Here is a 21,346-nt window from a genome sequence, read left to right as displayed (position 1 = left end):
TTAGATAGAATATCAGGACAGTCATTTCAAACCTCACTCCCACAAAGAAAAATATAGTAGGTTGCAGAAGGCATTGGGTAGAATGATGATTGATGAGTACAATATGTTACACCAAAAGATAAATAGATAATAAATATGCACTAACTCCCTCTTATATAAATCACAAGCATCATATGATTGCACCCATATACATCCTACAAATCCAATGCCAAAGGTAACACTAGCCATTGTTCAACTTTTAGTCATACAAAAATTTTTATTATCCACACCAACGCACAAAGACAGAACTAACACAACCATAACTCATTAAATCCCCAGTCATACATACAATTTGCTGTCACATTATGAATGGATGAAAATGAGATCAAGTTATTTTTCCTTTTCTAACCCAACATATTGTTAGGACCAACACTCCATCCCCTCCCTTTTTATATGATGTATAGACTTTTCTCTTATTTTAATTTATAACTTCTTTCTCATAAAAAATAAAAGTTATTTTTCCTTTTTTGGTGCATGTGCCAGGGGAGGGATGGATCCATTCAGGTAACTAATTACTTTCTTTCTCAAAGCAAGTTAACCAAATCCACAAGAAAAGCACACAATGCTTTCTCTAAACCTGGTTGTTTGCAATTAACAAATAATAAAATTTACTCTGAGTACAACCCTGGCATACAATTGTGTTAACAAATGACATAAGAACTTCAAGTTTAAGGGTTGACTTAAAGATTGAGTTCATTATTGACTAAAATGCATTCCAAAAATGCATAACAACGCAGCCTTAAACTAGATCAATGAGATGGATAAAAAAAAGCAAAAGGATGAATAACACAAACCACATCAAGGCCTTCTAATCTCATTTTCAGCACATAGCAAGTCATCAAAACAGCAATTCTAGTTAACACATTCAAACTCAAATGATAAGGTAAGATTCTAAATAGACATGTGTAATATGTTGAGCTTCCATATACTTCATACTAAACAACTCTCTCATTTCAATAGCATAAACACCATTTCCCCCTCTTATCCCCACATGCCTAACATCTGATTTCAGCAACTAATTATATATACTTTTCCTCTCATGATCATATCAACCTCTTTATTTTAATATTTTTTCATTATTATTACATCATGTAAAACATAGGCATTCCTTACTTGGGGATCATGTGAGATTTCTTACATGTTTTTCACTTAAGAGCAAAACAATAAATCATTTAAGTCAATAATACTCATTTAACAAATGAAAAATCGATCGCAGGGAAATCATTGATTTTCTCTAACTATTTGCATTGACAATGCTATTAATCTAATAAATAACAATCCCAATTAAATTCAACATATAAGTGGTTCCCAAAATAGTGACATAATAAAATCCCTAAAATCCCTACAATCCATAACTAAAATCAAATTTTCTCAAAAAATCTCTGAAGCCCTATGCCTTTTTGATTGAAAACTTCCAATTAGAGGGATGCTGATTCAATTCTTGAGACACAATGGGAGAAAAAAAAATGCAAAACTCGTCAAATTTTTATCCAACAGGGACGATCGAGAGCGAGACAAAGAGAGCGACATAGAGAAAGTGAGAGGGAGAGAGAGAGATAGAGAGAGACAGAAAGATGGAGAGAGCGAGAGAGAGTTGCAGAGACAAAGATAGAACGATGCAGAGACTGCGAGAGATAGAGAGGGACAGAGCGAGAGAGAGGACAGAGAGAAAGAGATAGCGAGAGAGAGAGAGAGAGATGAGAGAGATGTCTACTAAGGCAATCTCACCTTCAAGGGTTGTAGAGCGTTGCAGATCTCCTTCGTCTCCACAGCTCCACAGGCAAGAGACTTCTTCACAAACTCAAAACCACAGACTTCTTCACGGGTTCTCTTCGAAAAATCACGGGTTGTCCTCGATTTGTCTCCTTCAATTTGTTCTCGTTCTTTATAGACCGTGTCTGAGACGGTCTGTAAAGAATGTTCTTTTGATGGAATTTTCTTCCGGTTCATTCTGAAAGACCAATAAAACGAACCGGCAAACCAAACATGATTTCCTTTTTTTTGTTCTCAAAGAACGGAAGAATGGCAAAGAACATCGTTCCGACCGTTACCTATTGTTTTTCTTATAACTATACTGTATTTTTTTATAATAGAAAAAAATATATTAAAGAGAAGGCTTAACACAACATAGAGTTTTTATACACAAAATTATGTCTGTTTTAAGAGGCAAAGTGGGTTAGAAAGTTTGAAAAAATGGTAATCAAAGGATCTTGGTTAACTGTGAGTCGTTATCGTCTACGGTTCCCTGATCGGTGCGGTTCCCTAGTTCCTCTCACAAGAGGGGGGGTGGGAGCCACCTGCAGCACCTGACCGAACAGTTTGCCTAGGTGGGATCCACCCTCCTCTTGTGATAGGAACTAGGGAACTGCACCGGTCAGGGAACCGTACACGAAAAAAATTCGGTTAACTATGATTTTATAGCTTGGAGAAGGTAAAAAAGAGATGAAATCCTCATTGCAGCACCAGATTTCTCTAATTTAAAATAAAAATAATAAAAATAAGGGCAAATTTCACGGACACCCCCTATAACTATTCGAAAAGGCAAGTACACCCTAAATTTTGTCAAAATGGCACAGACTATCCTTATTTTATATTTTTATTTCAACTTAGTCCACTCTGTTAGGTCTGTGCAGTTAACTCTTTTATAATGGTGAAATTACCCTTACCATAGGGTGAATTTCCTATTATACCCTTAAGGGTAAAACCCTAAATCTCATTCTCTCTGTTCATCGTTTTCACCGGGTGGCGTAAGAAACAAGAGCAGCGTCGTCGTCCCAAGTCCAAAACCATGGCCGATAACCTGGTGGAGGTGGAGGGTATGGGTACACCCCTTGGGGTGGATACCCATACCCTCCACCGGCTGAGGATATCCCGTTGGCTGTAGATACGCTCCTTGCAGCGGCGGCAGATAAGGTGGATAACCAGGGGCCCCTTAAAAAAAAAAAAAAAATGCGGTAACGAACAGATGGAAATGCAGAAAAGGGATGTAGAACAATTGGATTAACCTTGATCTGTATCTACAATATTCAAATTGAAGCACATGCTGATAGCCACATGTAGATTCCCTAATCATTGTAGAAGAAGAGCTTTATGGGGTTGGGTCAGACTTGGAATCCCAATTCAGATCTATCCCTGCATTTACGGCCGACTGGACAGAATTGCAATAGAACAGGAAGAAGAAAGAAGGAAATAAGAGAAATAGGAAACCCAGAAGGAATATGAAACAATAACCCAATCCAAAGTACTCAAAACTGCATCACCACATCAAGATTATTGAAAATCAAAATTTATATAGTAGACAATTACTTTATAATTACTCATGAAAAATCAAAACCCATATGAAACAGTACCAGAGAGATTTTAAACAAAAGACCCAGAATTTTTCCTCGCCGGACTAAGTAGTTCAGAGGAACAATAAGTTTGGTATTCGGAACTTAGTTTAAAAGATGCATAATTGAGCCAATCAATCAAAACCACAAGCAAACCCCAGGAAACCCCCCATTAAAGATATAAAACAGGTGGGAACTCAAGAAGAAGAAACCTCAAATGGCGAAATACCTGCTAGTGAAGAGCATTCCAACAAAAAAGCTGCCGACACAAAACAATAAGGTCCATCTCCTAGACACTACGCTCTTAGAAGGCGGCTCTGCTAACTTGTTCTTGAAAGACATTTCTTTCGTCCTTTCTGTCACTCAACTCACAGACTTTCCAAAGAAAAACCCATCTTTTACAATTTCAAAAAGGGCTCAAAATCTGTCTCAAATTCGAATAACCATGTCCTTAGAATTCAGAACAAAGATCAGAATCACATGAAGCTCTGGAAATGAAAATCTGAAGCTGAAGGAGGGAAATTGAAATCAGAACAGAGACAGAATAACAGAGATACAGAGAGAGAATGGATAGATTCTACTTCACTTCTTTACTCTGGTACATGAGCTCTCTGGTGACTGAGAGGAGGAAAGAGGCCATTGCGAGCATGTGTGATGAGCGGTCGAGAATGCTTCAGGAGCAGTTCAATGTGCGTAAGCTCGTTGATTTGCTATGGCGGTTGAGAAGAGGGAAAGAAATGAAATGAGAGTTTATTGTGATCGGAATTTATTCTCTCCGATCGCAGAGAGCGTCGCCGGTGGTGCTACTGCTCACCGTGGCGTACTCTTCTGTTTATGGGCTTTTGTGTGAAATCAGTGGCGGTCGGAGAGAGAATGGTGGTGATGAGGAAGTTCGATTTGGGAAGATGATGGAATCTTAAGTAATTTTTATTTAAATTATTAAGAGGGTAAAATTGTCATTTTATCTTTAAGGTAATCTTGCTTAACGTTAGGGGGAAGATTGTCATTTCGATAAAATTTAGGATTTACTTGCTATTTCGAATAGTTACAGGGGATATCCGTGAAATTTTATTGTTGGGCGTTTACTGGTTTTCGTAACCAGTATTTGTTTTCCAATCCCCTTTTTTATTTTTTTTTACAAGTTTTCCAATCCCGTTGAGCAACATAGTTTAATGGATAAACCAAGAGTACAGTATAAATATGGTGCCAATACAGCTTAGAGAATCAACACTTTTAAATAGCTGCTTTTCGCGGCATCCTTCGTAAAACTTGGGTTGAAATCCAAAACCCTCGTACTTCAGTTAAGCCTCCAAAACCCTCAAAACCCTGCAAATTCTAATCTACACTATTGATGGCGAAACCGAGCTCTTGGATTCAGCATGTCGAAGCCTTTGTTGATGTCTCTCGTCCTCCGAATCAACAGGTTTAATTCCAATTCTTTATGAACTTTGCTTAAGATTGTGGTGTGGTTGTCTCTGAGGAAGCTAATTAACTCGTATGAACTGTGTTGTCTTTCAATATGCAATTTTTTTGGTGATACATGAGTTTTCTTTTTTGGGGGTGGTGGTGTTGGTGGTCTTATTTTGCTTCGTCACCACCGTTGTTGGATTAGGGAAGAAGGGAGGACCTAACTCATCGGATAAGTGATCTCACCTTATTTGTAGTTCTTAGAAGTAGGAGAATGTTCTTAAATTTTGATTGAACTGAGGCCTTCAGCCGTTTATTTTGTTTTTTGGATACTGGATATTTCATTAGCTGTGGTGTTTTATTGGCTTGTTCGTCTATTTAATGTAGGCTTCAAAAAGAGCATTTCTTAAGATTACTGCTAATTCTTTGATGATTCCTAGTATGAAGCTAAGGTCGGATCATCTCATTCTAATACTGCATAATGCATATGTCTGGCAACTTAATTCTCCAAATATTCATTGGTCTGTTTCAGGGATGACCTTGCCAATTGGGTTTCATAACCAAGAACATAATCTAATCTTAATAATATTTCAACTGGTTTCTTCCCAGCAATCTCTTTTCCCCCATATTCTAGGGCTTATTGTGGGTTTCTCCTTGCCTTCTTCCATATGATTCTCAAGTCCTTGCCTTCTTCTGTGTTTTGTTCTCATAATTTTTTTTTACTGATGGTTGCCTGATAAAAGGTTAGTGTCTAAGTACATGTGTGTGACTGTGCACAGAGATGAAACAAACAGGGTCCTGTGGCCCTGGATTCAGCCTAAATTTTTAGTTTTGTTTGTTTAGAGAGCCTGGTTCCTACAGTGGTAGAGCTCATGTAGAAACCTTCTTACATGTCCATTTTAAAAGCCAACAACTGCCACATGGTAGATCGAATGGTGCCTAAATTATGTTGGCAGGTCTAGGTGTAGCCCCATTGGAGTTTTGGGTGCCATTGGCATGATTGGACATACATGGAATGCACACCATTACATGGTAGGGTATTTTGTTGAATTAGAGATCATGAAATTTAGAGGGTGGACCTTGGTGCAACGGTAAGATTGCTCCATTGTGACCAAGTGGTCACGGGTTCGAGTCTATGGAAACAGCCTCTCCGTGAAGCAGGGGTAAGGCTGCATACATTATGACCCTCCCCAGACTATGCAGTGGCGGGAGCCTCGTGCACTGGGTACATCTTTTTTTTATTTTTTATTTTCCTTTGATTTCTTGGACTTTGTGTTTACTATGGATGCTTCTTGCAGATTGTAAGTGTAGATGCTGTCGCTTCACTTTTGAAGAATGGTCTCGTAACTATAGAAACACTAGTGAGTTTTTGTGAGATTTTCTATATGTGTAATTTAGGTTTTTATATTTGTTATGCATGGCCACTTATTCAAATTCTTAATACAGGTCAGGGAAATGGAAATGTATTTGACAACTACAGACAATGTCATTCGTGCTAGAGGTACTATTTTCATTTATGCATTCGGATTTGCATACGCGTTGGGGTGATGAATTAAGTTCAATGTCTACACACTTAGCGCTTTTCAGTATATCTTGTTATGTCATTCCAGGCAAATTAATGCCATTGTTGAAACAAGTATAAAATGAATTTTCTATATGGGCGCTATTTATTGTATATTGAGGCGTAGTTGTCACGATGTCTAGGCAACCCAAGGTGTTGGAGGGGGCCTGGACACAAGGCGGTACCAACAAGGCGCCTAGGAGACTGCTTAGGCGACCAAGTCGCCTGGATGCCTAGGCGATGGCTAAACAACAATGATTTGAGGTTTTGTTTTTGATACAGTTGATAAGAATTGTTGTTGCTGTTTTGCTCAGGGTTTCCGATTAGATGATGACTTGGGTAATCTCTGTTTTTTTCTTCCTTGTGCTTGAAAATGTACTTATCACAGAATCAAATTAAGAAATATAACCAAATAAGTCACGGAGAAGAGCCAGAAGAACCCAGGAATTTAAGAGTTTTAGCAGACCTGCTAATATCTAGGGATGAGAGGAGATAATAATCCCTCCAAATACAACCCCTATTTCTCTACTTGTCAGTTTAGTTACAATTCTTGTTGATCTCTAAAAAATGCTGGAAAGCCTCACCAATTCATCTCTCCTTCCTGATTATTTGAAGAGGTATTCCGTATTTATAAAGATCCTTGAAGAAACCCTAATTCCTTGATATTTAGACTCTGAGAAATAACCATGAATCCAAAGTTGGTTTACCTGGTTTGTGATGGTGTCCTAGTAGAATCTCTCTCTAGCTGATCTCATTGCTTTCTGGCAGACAACCTTCACAATCTCCAACTTGTTTTGGGGCTTAACCATCGGATTTAAGTTATCCCTGTATCAACCGTTGTGTTGAGTGGCTATGCAAAGTGACCAAGTGTTTTGGTCTACTAAGGTAAGCTGTTGACTGTGCAATTACTAGTATCCAGCTAGCCGACCTAAATGAAATGATATCTGTTAAATTTTATGCCTGTATGCATTGAATTACTAATATGGTTTTACATCTATAGCAACTAAAAGATAAAATGAAGTTCAAATTGAAGTATTTTTTAGATTCAAAATTCGAAAAGTATTATAAGGTTCATAATAATGGACAACAAGCCATGGGCTGGTGTCTTTTTCTTTTATGAACTACGGGATCATATCCACACATTCTTTTATTTCCTATAGTTTTTTTCTGTTGTTAACTTATTGTTCTTATTTCCCATTCATTTTGTTTGTTTCTTATCTCACCAATTTTATCCAAAAGCTGTGCTATACAAACATCTTTGGCCTTTGGGTGCAATTTCAGGTATCCTCCTTCTAGGAGAAGTGCTTACACGTCTTACAGCAAATCCACTAAACAATGCTACTGTACATAGCTTGATAAGGTTCTTCACGGAAAGGCTGGTGAGTTGGCTGTCATGTTGTGCATAGTAGTAGTATTTCTTCCTTGAATAATTCTTTATTTTTTATTCATTTAATCTTTTTGTCACTGTCATTTCTCCTTGCCTGTTTCACCTATATTCTTTTCTTTTTGATCTACTGAGTTCAATGATGTGATCTATTAATACTTGTTGTTTGATTATTAAAGAACCCACATAATTTGACTCCTAACTTTTTAATGTCTCAGAAATGAAAATTCTTAAGCTAAATTAGCCATTGAATTTATTTTTTGGGCGAATTACCTTCGACGCATTGTTATGAAGGTTGTGCTCTGCTGCTTCAAGGTTTCAAAATTATTTGCAAGTTGCAACCGCTTTATTTTCTGTAACATGAACAAATAGGGGGATTATGGAAGAAAGATTTTAAAGAGTGGGAGCATTTGGGCCCCTTTAATTAGTAAATTTAAAACAATGCAGTCAGTGCAAGTGCAACCAGGCAATTAAAGCCATTCCAAGGAACCCAATTTTCTCAAACACTATATTTCCTGGGACATCAGTTTGCCCCAGTGACCCAGTCAAAGAATGATCTTGCAGCTAGTTTATTGTGTGACTTGTGTCCTAATGCTACACAGTTAAATAGACTAATGGAGAAAATTTTGAATGTTAATGCTACCTAGTTAGGAGGCAAGGAGAAGGCTTTTGTGTGTTTGGCATAGTCAATATTTGGTCTCCTAGTTTATTGTAACAGAACAGAACCCTAAGTCTGACCACCAGCAGTGAAGAACAAAGAAGAAGAAGAAGAAGAAGAAGAAGAAGAAGAAGAAGGAGAAGAGAAGAAGAGAAGAAGAGAAGAAGAGAGATCGATTGAGAGGGTTAAATTCCCTCACGATTTCTGTGTAAAGTAAATCGTGAGGGGGCAATCTTATTTTTAATCTCAGCATTAATGAATTACAAGTAAACTGCCCAAAATACCCTTAAGACAATGGAATATACTAGAAATACAAATAAGACTAAAACACCCCCAGAAACCCTGTAAACTCTAATCGACAACTCTTAACACTCCCCATCAAGCTGGAGCGTAGACATCACCAAGATCCAGCTTGGAACAACCACTCAAGAACTGAGGTCGAAACAAAGCCTTTGGAGATCGTAAACTTATCTCTAAGCTGAAATTGGGAACGAACAAAGGGAGTAGTAATTAGCTTCTTTTGAACAACATCTTGAACAAAATGACAGTCAACTTCAATGTGCTTGGTTCGTTCATGAAAAACGGGGTTGTTGGCAATATAAATGGCAGCTTGGTTATCACAGTACATCTCCATGGGCTGATCACTAGAATAACCAAGCTCACGAGCAAAAGAACGAACCCACATCAACTCTGCAGCTGTATGAGCCATAGCTCTGTACTCAGCCTCAGCACTGGAACGAGCAACAATGGTCTGTTTTTTGCTCTTCCAAGTAACCAAATTACCTCCAAGGAAAGTACAATAACCTGTAGTTGATCTTCTATTGCCATCAGAACCAGCCCAATCAACATCAGAGAACCCAATAATGCTGGTGTGACCATGGCGATAGTAAACCAACCCCTTACCTGGAGCACCCTTGAGGTAGCGTAAAATACGACGAGCAACATCCCAATGTACTTGCTTAGGTGTCTGCATGAATTGACTAATAACACCCACAACAAAGGAAATATCGGGACGAGTAACTGTAACGTAGATAAGTTTACCGACTAGGCGTCGATACTGATGTGGGTCACTAAATTCCTTGTCATCAGAAGTACCAAACTTGACATGTGGATCCATAGGAGTATCAATAGGTTTGCAACCCAACATTCCTGTCTTATCAAGTAAATCAAGAACATACTTCCTCTGGGACAGGCTAGACCTCGAGAACTGCGAAAACCTCAATACCAAGAAAGTACCTGAGGCTACCTAAATCCTTGATCTGGAAGTTATTATGTAAATACGTCTTTACCTGTGCAATCCCAGAAGCATCCTTACCAGTAACAATAATGTCATCGATATAAACTGCTAAGATGACCACGTTAGACCCTTGACGTCTAACAAAGATAGAGTGATCAGAATAACACTGAGAAAACCCACAACCAGCCACAACACTGCTGAATTTATCAAACCACGCACGGGGAGACTGTTTCAGTCCATAAATGGCCTTATGAAGGCGACAAACCCGGACACTATCCTCCTCCTGAGCAACATAACCAGGAGGTTGCTCCATGTACACCTCCTCCTGTAGATCACCATACAAGAAGGCATTCTTCACATCCATCTGAAAGAGAGGTCAATCAAGATTGACAGCCAAGGAAAGCAAAATGTGCACAGAGTTCAATCTCGCAACAGGAGAGAAGGTCTCGAAGTAGTCGATCCCATAGGTCTGTGTAAGCCCCTTGGCAACTAAACGGGCCTTGAGCCGCTCCACAGTGCCATATAGATTGTACTTAACGGTGTACACCCAACGACACTTAACAAGATCCTTACCAGGCGGTAGGTCAACCAATGACCAAGTCTTACGAGAGACCAAGGCATCCATCTCCACATGCATAGCATTTTTCCACCCAGGGTGGGATAAGGCAATTGTATAAGAGTTGGGAATAAACGTAGAATGTAAAGCAGCAACAAAAACACGATGATGAAGTGGGAGATGAGAAACAGAAACATAATTGGCCAATGGGTAAAGGGGGGTCTGAGTGCAAGTACGAGTACCTTTCCTCTTTGCGATAGGGAGATCATCAATGTCTAAAATTGGATCCACAGGCATGGAGTCAGTTGGTGGCGGTGGAGAGGCAGAGGCAGCCTCAATAGGTTGTGGTGGTAGTGGCAGCTGCTGCTGTTGGGTACGGCGCGTGTAGACCTGCACCTACGTGGGACCAGGATTTGCAACCAATGGGATAGGAGGAGGAACAGGTTCAGCCACAACACGATTAACACCACCAGTATCAATAACAAGATCCACACCAATGGAAGAATCAACAAAATAAGAAGAGTTTTCGAAGAAGGTAACATCAGCGGAAACAAACTGTTGGCGAGAGATGGGATCAAAACACCTATAACCCTTCTGGGTACGAGAATAACCAAGAAATAAACACTTGCTAGCCCTAGGAGATAGTTTATCAAGACCAGGGCGAAGCACATGAACAAAACATTGCCAACCAAAGACACGAGGGGGGGAGAGAGAAAACAGCTCGATCAGGAAAAACAATATTAAATGGAATTTGATTATTAAGGACAGAGGAAGGCATACGATTAATCAAGAAACAAGTGGTTAATAGTGCATCAGCCCAATAGAGTTTAGGGACATTCATATGAAACATCAAGGACCTAGTAATGTCTAACAAATGGCGGTTTTTGTGCTCTGCCACACCATTTTGTTGAGGTGTGTAAGAGCAACTAGTTTGATGAATGATGCCATTGTCAGAACAAAAAGAGGAAACCTCACGTTGAATTATCTCTAGGGCATTGTCAGTACGCAAAATTTTTAAATGAACACCAAATTGAACACGAATTTCATTATAAAATTGTTTGAAAATAGAAACAAATTCAGATCTATCCTTTAAGAGGTACAACCATGTCATACGAGAATGATCATCAATAAAACTAACAAAATAATAAAAACCTAACCGACTCTTGACCCTACAAGGACCCCAAATATTAGAATGGACTAACTGAAACAAAGAAGTACTCCTAGACTCTGGACTCAAAGGAAAAACAGTACGATGATGCTTGCCAAGCTCACAAGCTTCACACTCAATGTGGGAGATAGATTTGCAACTAGGAACAAGATGGCGCAGCTTGGATAAAGAAGGATGTCCTAGCCGATAGTGCTAATGTAAAGGAGAAATGCCAGAAGAAGTAGCAACCGCTACCGTAGAAGTAGATGCCAAATCAAAGTAATAGAGGCTGCCCTTCTCATGTCCGCCACCAATCATCGTGTTTGTTGCAAGATCTTGAAAGACACAATGAGAAGGATGAAAGGTTATAGAACAATTCAAAGTTTTAGTTAATTGACTAACAGAGAGAAGATTAACAGGAAGCTTAGGTACATGAAGGACATTAGACAAGGAAAGGTCAGAAGATAAGGGGATGGCCCCATGACCAGTAATAGGTATAAAAGACCCATCGACAATAGAAATCCGAGATGGGACAGCGGACTGTGTAAAAGATGAAAATGAATTGGGCTTACTAGTCATGTGAGAAGAGGCACCGGAGTCGATTACCCATGAAGAAGATGAGGAGGCGAAACATGCAGTAGATGTACCTGAGTGGGCAAGAACAACTGTAGATGTGGAGGAGGATGCCTCAAGTTGCTGTACTTGTTGTAATAGTTGAGAAATCAGGTCATTAGAGGAACTACCACCATCAGTGGAAGACCCATAAGTAGTGTCAGGAGGATGCACAGGATCAGCCGCTCCATCAGAGACTGCAGCATTAGCAAATTGCTCACGTGCCCATTGTGGTTTGCCATGTTTCAGCCAACATTTTTCTACTGTGTGGTTAGGACGACCACAATGAGAACACCATCGAGAGCCACCATCACCAGAAGAGGAACCAGCAGAATTGGAAACAGCCCCACAATTACCATGACCAGCCCCACGACCTCGACCAAATCCAGAACCACGACCTCGAGAAGAGGTACCACCACCATGACCATGCCCTCCAGTAGAGATAAAGGGGGCAGAATTATCCTTGGAGACAGGAGCTGGATCAGACTTCACCACCGAAGGAGAAACAACTCTCAAGATTCGACAATATGCTTCATTCATAGATGGAATCTTCTCCCCAGCCAATAATTGGCCTTTGACGGATTGAAGATCAGGATCCAATCCAGAGAGAAACTTAGCAACCAAAAACTTAGATCGTTGGGATTTATTCATAGAGGCATCAGTGGAGATAGGCTGGTACACATTGAGTTCTTCCCACATTCCCTTCAATGAACTGTAGTATTTGCCAAGAGACTTTCCTTTTTGCTTGAAAGAGAAAAATTTCTCATACAAATCATAAATTCGAGACAGATTGGTATCTTGAGAATAGTTTTCCTTGAGTTCTTCCCAAATACCCTTGGCAGTTTTATGAAACATAACATTAGAGGCTATGGATGATTCCATGCTATTCCAAAACCAGCAAAGAAGGGTTGCATTTTCAGCCTTCCAATCGTCATATTTGTCATCAGTAGAAGCTGGCGGTGTCATAGTGAGATAAGACATCTTCCGGTGAGCAGTAACATAAACTTCAAAGGCTTGAGACCAAAGAAGGTAGTTGGAGGCACCATTTAGCTTGATTGTAGTAATCTGAATATTAAAGTTGTCCGTGGGAGGCTTAGAATCAGCCATGAGGTCAAATAATATTGTCAGAAATACCTGGGATAGATAGAGAGCAGGGACAGCCAACAATAATGAAGACAAACCAAAAATCGATTTAGCCCAAACCCAGATTAGGGTAAAAATCGACAACTTCAGAAAGGAGGCTGAACAGCCCAAAATACAATCAATTGTTGGTGTAGGCAATCACTAAATAATGAGGAATAAAAGTCCCCAAACCAGCAGCCAATATGGAGAAGAAATCCCAGGAGAAAAAGAAACTCGATTCTCATAGGGTTTTGAGAAATCGATCACTTCATGCAGCAGAAATCTCGAACAGCACCAGGCACAAAAAACACGATCATTCTTCAGCAAAGCAGGGAACCCTAGTCCTTCATTAGGGTATGACTAGGGTTCAGACAAGAATATACAGCATCTGGTTGCTGCAGACCACGATAAGGGAGCAAGAGGAAGGAGAAGCCTTCAAAACAGCAACAAAAGAAAGAACTGTTGATCAGAATTAGTGCTCTGATACCATGTAACAGAACAGAACCCTAAGTCTGACCAGCAGTGAAGAACAAAGAAGAAGAAGAAGAAGAAGAAGAAGAAGAAGAAGAAGGAGAAGGAGAAGAGAAGGGAAGAAGAGAGAGATCAATTGAGAGGGTTAAACTCCCTCACGATTTCTGTGTAAAGTAAATTGTGAGGGGGCAATCTTAGTTATAATCTCAGCATTAATGAATTACAAGTAAACTGCCCAAAATACCCTTAAGACAATGGAATATACTAGAAATACAAATAAGACTAAAACACCCCCAGAAACCCTGTAAACTCTAATCGACAACTCTTAACTTTATCATTTGTTTGTATAATGAATGTAGTCAATATCAGGTTTTTCAACTTGCTAGAAGATGTTGCATGTGCCCCAAGGAGGAGGAGGAATCATCTGTTTATTTTTTTTTTTTAATTTTAAATTATTTTTTTAATTTTTAAGGATATGAACATCCTTTGAGATCTATTGGGGTATATTTATGGGAGCTGAACATAATCATTGCATGATCTGATATAAAGTGCTGTTTCGGGTCCGAATAGAATTAGTTGTTAATGTTGGTCCCATGGTGATCCCAGGATTCGGAAACCCTGTTTAGAATCTCTATGGGCCCACACGAGCAAGCGAACACTCAAATCAAAGGCCTTAATCAAAATTTATAATGGAATGGTGGGGCTGTAAATAAAAGGAATCTTAAAGGATATCTTAGCAATAAGATCAGGGAGGGACACAATGGGGATAAGGAAATAAAGGTCAAGGGCATACTAGGTATTATGGAAACTAAAGGATGTATGATAATTAGATTTAAAGGAAGGGGTAAATCTGGATGGGAGAGATAATAAAGGACAAAGAGGATAAAGAGAAGAGGGGGCTAGATTGCTCCTTAGCAGAATTAAAAAGAATCATGGGGGTGGGGGGGGTGGGTGGGGAACAACCATCTTCAACCTTGTGATGGCAGAAATACCAGCGGCAATGAGGGGGTAGTGGCTCCACTGGGAGGATCCTCGACTCAAGGATTCCAATATGCCGGCAGATGCAGACTTGATTCTTGTTAAGAAACCCAGGTATGCATTCACTAGATTCCACCCCACGAAGAGAATCGAAACCTTATTATGTTAGTGGCGGAGCCCTTGGGATGAACTCACTCAATCTCATAGCAGGGAGAAAGAACTAGGGCTCGGACCCTGTGGTTAGATTCGCCCTAGGAGCGATTCTTATCCCAAGACTTGGAGATTGGTTGATGAGGGCTCGATACCTTTTGTAACTGATTCAAAATCACTTTAAGGGAGAATAACAGTAACTGATCACAACAGAAGCAAGAAAATAAGAAAGAAATAGAGTAGAGAAGAGAACTAGGGGACAGGAGCGACGGGGAAGGGAAAGGGAAGTACTTGAGTTGTGGGAAGAGATTGGAATTGAGGAAGATGAAGGAACGAAAAGGGGAAGATCGACCAACCTGGTTGACGCTACTCACACCTGTGAGTTAACCTCAAACTTAAATTGTTTCATTCAAATCTGTCTATCGTTACAAGCAATACCCATATTTAAAGTTGTAAAACTAAGCCTCCTACTCAAAACAAAGACTGACTATATATTTTGGGTAGACAAAGTAAAAGAAATAAAAGATTACAATATAAATCCAAATAAATAAATAAATATACTACCAGGCCTTATTAGACCAAAAACATGGGGTGGCTCGGTTCCATTCATAGTTCAAAATCTCGTTTCGTTTCGGTCGATTCGAAACGAAATGCAACATCGAATTGAAAAAATGCAAAGTTTCGGTCGAAATTTCGGTGAGATGTCGAAATTTCGACTATTTGTATCATATCGCTGAAATTTCGGCCATATGTTACAAAACCCATCTATAAAAAGGCAAAGTCTCGTCAATCTCAGTTGAAATCTCGACCGAGAGCTTTCTAGACTCTGGTTTTTGCTCCCATTTCGACTTTTTTCACTTGTTTTTGCTGTTTTTGATTTCTTCTTTGAAGTTTTGCTGCGTCAATGTCGGAATCACTTGGGAAACACATCATTGAAGCTTCCTGGCACATCTTCTCCTACCCAACCTACTAGCCGTACCCGTACATGCTCCCAGAGCCGTCATATCATAGTGTATCAGTGGGTAGTTCTTCACACTTTGGTGATCCATATCCTAGGATAGGCTACCATCAGCATGTCGATGATGCACTTAACATTGTAATTGTGGAGGACTATTCTCTTTTATTCTCGCAGACTATGACATGGCATTCATATGTCCTACGGTCAGAGGACAATGCACGTCGGCTCCATCGGACTATGAGTGAGATCAATCTTGGACGGCACAGTAATTATTATTAGTAGACACTTGAGTCACTTTCTTCTAGATTGCACCTCGCTTTGGGGTTTGATATTGTACATGCCCATTTTACTTGCTGAGATTCTATGAGCCTATATATTAACAATTAGTTAGTTGTTTACTAGAATTAGAATTATGTATGTACGATATTTGTAATTAGGGAAATTTACATCCCCACCCCTATACTTTGCCCCAATTACAATTTCCTCCCCTCTATTTTCAATTATTACACCTGGACTCCCTCTGACTGACAGTGTTATCCTGATGTTAGTTATAGTTTGGACAAGACTATTTACCCTTGTCTAGTGTTAGTTATAATTTGGTTTGATATAAAAGGTGGGACCTACCACTTCTTCTTCAACCACTGTTGCACCCCATCACACCCTTCACTGTGCGCTCCACTGCAACCTCCAACCATCCCTGCATAACTTAATGCAACCTCCAATAAAGGGAGCCCCATATTATCCTACGCCCACTCTGCAAAGCATTCCTTCCCGAGGTAGTTTGCCAAAACGTGGTCCTAGAGAGGAAGATTCTAGTTTTTGGTTTACCAATACGTGGTCTTGGAGAAGAATGTGGTCCACTCAGCAATACTCTCGGATCCTTGCACCTTGTAAGTGGTAGGACAATTGGGAGAAAGACCAGATATACTGGGTTGTAGCAGCGCGGCATGGTCGGTATTTGCCATAGTTCGAGAACTTGCGAGATCTCGCCGAGTTTCTCGGTTTTTTGATAAAACGAGACGAGATTTAAGGCGATTTTCAAAAGTGTGAGATCTCGCCGAGATCTCGGATCTCGGTTTGGTATCTCGTTTTGAACCATTTTTATTAGCCATCTTGTCCATATCTCGTCGAGATCTCGGATCTCGGGTCGATATCTCGGTTTGATCCATTTTTAATGCCCATCTACCCTTTTAATGGCCCATCTACCATTTTAATGCCCACCTAAGTTACTCTTTTAATGTCCATCTACCCTTTTAATGGCCCATCTACCATTTTAATGCCCAATTGCCCATCTACCATTTTAAACTATGTGTAGAGTAGGATATTTTATGCCCAATTGCCCTCGATGCCTACCAACCTATGGTCCGAAGTGGAACTCATATTTGGACTTTGTTTTTGCAAAATCTGATAGTGTCATCGTGTTTAAATGGCCTAAAATAGGCTGAATACCAAGTTTCAGACCCAAACTAGGTCTAAAACCCACCAAGATGAGGCTTCGAGTTGGAAAAAAAAAATGCACCAACCCGGCGAGATCTCGACTCGGTTTTTCTCAGAACTGAGTTGGTACCGAGATCCGAGTTTTAGAACCTTGGTATTTGCAGTGGTGGCCAGGGGCTGGGGCTGGTGCTGGTGCTTGCAGCGATGATGTGAATTGCAGCAGGTTAGCAACGGGCGGTGGACTATGCATAGTGGTGTGGTTCTGGGAGAGAGGCAGGGGGTGCTGCGGGGTCACGGCGGAGAGAGCGTTGGGGTAACCGCCTGTAGCAGTTTAAATGATTTACATCTTCAACGATTGATATGACCAAGTAAGAGATAGAGTTAGTTGCAGAGGGAGGCGTTCACTTTGATGACGACTATGAATTTGATGATGACTTTGAACAACCAACCCTGGAAAATTGAAGATGCCCATGAGGATTGAGTAAGAATCAGAAGAAGAAATAACAGAAGCTAACAGAGAGGAATTGTCAAATGGAGAGGTGGCGCATCCTTTGAAGGCGGAGAAGAACTCGGGAAGTCGATGGCTTCTAGAGATTGAGAGTATTGAGATGGAGAATCTGCGAGAGGAGAGACTTATGGCATTCTCCTTCCTTAGCGGAGATCTTTTTTGCTGATCGAAACAGCTCCTCTTCTTTTCTTAAAAGGACCAAAGCTTCTGTCTCTCACAATGCTCCTCTGCTTCGTGAAGGTTTCACAAATACAAGCCGAGATCTTCTCCTATGGACTCGCCGAGGCAGCCCTCTTCGTGCTATCCTCCTTGTCTCTGTGAGTTCTGTAGCTTAGATTACAATACAATGGTGAACAGTTCTTCCACTTTCTTTGTTTTTGTTGATTCTTCTGCTTTTGTTCATTTTGTGCAAAAAAAAGGCATGGGAGGATGAGCAACATGGCACCAGTGAAGCCGGGTGGGTGAAGTAGAGATTCCAGGTGAGAAAACAGACAATGGTAGCTTGAGTAGCCGTGCTGTTCCTGTTGCTGCTGGGGTGACAGCTTCAACGGCGACGGCAGTGGCATTAAATGAACAGCAACAGGGGTCAGGGTGAGGGAGGGACAGGGACAAGTGGCGGGGGTGGGGAGTTGCAGAGGATGGAGGTGGGAGGCAGGACCAGTAATGTAGACCAAGATGAAGATCTGCTATGGTGGGCTTCACAGAGAGAACAATAGAAGAATGAGAAGAACGGAGGGGAAAGGGAAGAGGGAACTCACACTCACATACACTCACGCAGAGGTTCATAAATAAATCTCATTAATCAAATCTTCAAATCTGTGTTCTCCTACAATTACAATGAATACCCAGAAAATAGTCTTGCATAGGAATAGAAACCTAACTAAAATGGAAACAACCCAAAAAGGAAACTACCAAAATAGACCATAGCTAAAGAAAGGAAACTACCTAAGAAGCTCCTACGTAATCTACCCATGAAATAAAATAAAATAAACTAAATATTGCATCCTAAGTGAACTACCAGCCCTTGCCAGACCAGAAAACCGGTTTAGGACCAGTCCTTGGTTTGGGCTTCCAAAGTGGGTCATGTCGGTCCAGGCAGGCTAAGGCAATTGCATCAACCAGCAGCAGGGATGGGGGCGGAGTTGCAGGAGGAAGAGAAAGGTAAGTGAGCATCATTGTTTTTTATCCCAAGGGTAAACAGGTAATGTTACATGCACCAAGGGGTATTTTGGGGATTAAAGGTGTTACTCCTCACCCACATCACGACTTAACAGACGGATACTAATGGCCTTGGTCTGCTTGTAAAAGATTATAAACTGTCGAGGAGGGGCTGTAATAATTGAAAATAGAGGGGAAGAAGTTGTAATTGGGGAAAAGTACAAGGGAGGGGGATGGAATTTTCCCTTGTACTTATTATTTTTTTGTCATATACTCATAAATTAATTTGTTTACTAGTATTAGAAATATGTATGAACAATATTCGTGATGGCTAATTTTTTGTCATATATGCTCATATTTTTCTCATGGTTTTCATCATTAGCTTTGTGATGATTTTATTTCTATCAGGCAGATTGGCAAGCTTTACATGGTGCCCTTCTTGGTTGCTTGGCACTCTTGAAAAGGAAAAGTAATGCTGGAATGGTTACTGGCAGTGATGCAAAAGCAGTTGCTGAATCTTACTTGCAGAATCTACAAGTGCAGTCATTAGGACAGCATGACCGTCAGGTGGGACTTTTGTTCACCTTCTGTCATAAATAAAACTGCACTCCTACTATTAGCTACCCATCAATTTGACATTTTCCATCTTACATTCTTGCAGATGTGCTTTGAGCTTCTTGAGTGTCTTTTAAGTGGCTATCCTAATGATGTTGCAACCTTGGTAACATTTTCATTCTTTGTTCTTTCCCATGCTTTTTGGCAAAGAATCTTCTTTTTTCCTGTTGGAAAGGTTGGAATTCAGTGAGGCACCCCTCGTGTGAGGAGGTCGTTTAACTGTTTTATGCAAACACTGGGTAGGGTGTTGGTCTTAAGTTGATTCCACTGATGTTTTTGAAGAGAACCCCAAAAATGAGGGACTCCTTTACACACTACATAAACTTATCATTATTGTTTTGTTCACCTTTTTTCCCTGATTTATCTTTCATCTATGAAGAAGACAAAAGAAAAAGAACTATAGGTATCATCTTTCATCTGTGATCAAGAGATTCAAATTTTGTCTGTTTTACTTAGATTTTATCTCTCCTGGTTAATCCTGGTACTTTTGATGCTAGTAATGTGTGCATAGGTTTTATGTTGGTGATACTTATTTATTCACGAAATTATGGAAACTTGATTTTGATATAAAAATTGCTTCTTTTTAAAGTTTATAGTTAGAAGGAAATACTGAAAGTTGAGACCTACAGTAGATGATCTTCGCTATTTCAATTAGTAACTTGAATTTAGAGTCAATCCCCATTCACTACTACTTTAGTACTTTTAGAAGAATGGTTTATATTAATTTCTGGCATGTTTTTCTTTCTCTTCTTGACCACTTCCTATGCACACCTTTCTCTTTTTTCATTATCTCTTCTTTTCGTGTAATTTTTCTTTATTACCTGTTGAGAATATCTCAAAGATTTCAAGTGAGTTACTGATGTGCATTTGCATGATTTGCTATCACGTCGCATAATTTTAATCTCTTATCACCACCCACCCCAATGTTCACTATGGCGCAGGGTGATGACCTTGTTTATGGTATATGTGAAGCAATTGATGGAGAAAGGGATCCTAAATGTTTAATGCTCACTTTTCATCTTGTGGAAATTCTTGCACAATTATTTCCAGATCCTTCTGGTCCGCTAGCAAGTTATGCCTCCGATATTTTCGAGATTTTGAGTTCTTACTTTCCCATCCACTTCACACATGTAAGTATATTATGCAAATAATACCATGGTTTTGTCATGACAGTCTCTTGGTTCCCCTAAATTTTAACATCTGCTTCAATTAGCTGATTTTCAGCATCCTATAAAATTTGGAAACTTGTTGATATAAATCCTAAAACTTTATTCCTTATTAATCTGAAAGAAAACCATATTTAAATCTTTTTATAGACTTTTGGGATCTGGTATGCTATACATGTTATGACATGTGAAATTTGACTGGGTTTATGTGGTACTTGGGTTTCCTTATTGGACTTGATTGGGTCTTGTATGCCATTTTAATTAATTGAGCATCAACAATAGGTCCATGGGATTGAGGTGGAATGGTTTGAAATATTTCATGTTTGCTTCCTAATTCAGCATAATTTGTCATTTAATACTATCCTGTGTACCCGTGGGACATTTTATTCTCATTTAATATCATTGACCTTTTGATTGTGTACAAGAAAGACTTGCCTGGTCTGGAATTGGCGATAGGAGTGGGTAATCCAAGCTAAGTTGAGGTAAAGACCAGCGAGGGGAAGGCTGATCCACCAAGACACTGTTTAGATTGGCAGATCTGGACCACTCTGATTGGGATCAGTTGGGACTTATCCAAGATTTTAAGTATCGGTATCGTATCGAAAGGGTGATTTTAACAGATCTATTGTATCATACATTGTTCAAAATCTCGCGAAAATCTTGAATATTTCGAGTTGCTCGAAACGAAATGCTACTTTGAATCGAAAAAATACAAAAACTCGAGCGAAATTCTTGAAATTTCTTGAAATTTCGAGATATCTCGAGATATTTTCAAAATCTCGCGAGATTTCCAAATTTTCGTCAAACTCCTTTATATAAAAGAGCACATTTCGTCAGTATTGGTTAAAATTTC

General features: G+C 39.8%; 1 protein-coding gene across 7 annotated transcripts in view; it reads left to right on the top strand.

The window, feature by feature from the left end:
* The first annotated feature begins 4,573 nt into the window (after positions 1-4,573).
* The window catches only part of LOC122646264 (MMS19 nucleotide excision repair protein homolog), a 102,078-nt gene continuing 85,305 nt past the window's right edge, over positions 4,574-21,346 (top strand). For 6 of the 7 annotated variants that reach the window (XR_006330582.1, XR_006330581.1, XM_043839786.1 and 3 more), the window contains exons 1-7: positions 4,574-4,791; positions 6,074-6,136; positions 6,222-6,276; positions 7,618-7,715; positions 19,121-19,279; positions 19,374-19,433; positions 20,269-20,457. Coding sequence is in view for 5 of the 7 variants with exons in the window: in XM_043839786.1 (XP_043695721.1) it covers positions 4,720-4,791; positions 6,074-6,136; positions 6,222-6,276; positions 7,618-7,715; positions 19,121-19,279; positions 19,374-19,433; positions 20,269-20,457 (696 nt within the window). In the remaining 2 variants the exon portion in view is untranslated. Of the gene's footprint in view, positions 4,792-6,073; positions 6,137-6,221; positions 6,277-7,617; positions 7,716-19,120; positions 19,280-19,373; positions 19,434-20,268; positions 20,458-21,346 lie in introns of those variants that run through there. The other variant, XM_043839789.1, reaches the window with a different exon arrangement.

This window comes from Telopea speciosissima, chromosome 11 (genome assembly GCF_018873765.1).
Source record: "Telopea speciosissima isolate NSW1024214 ecotype Mountain lineage chromosome 11, Tspe_v1, whole genome shotgun sequence".
In the NCBI taxonomy this organism is placed as follows: Eukaryota; Viridiplantae; Streptophyta; class Magnoliopsida; order Proteales; family Proteaceae; genus Telopea; species Telopea speciosissima.
This window is presented reverse-complemented; position numbering and strand designations above follow the sequence as displayed.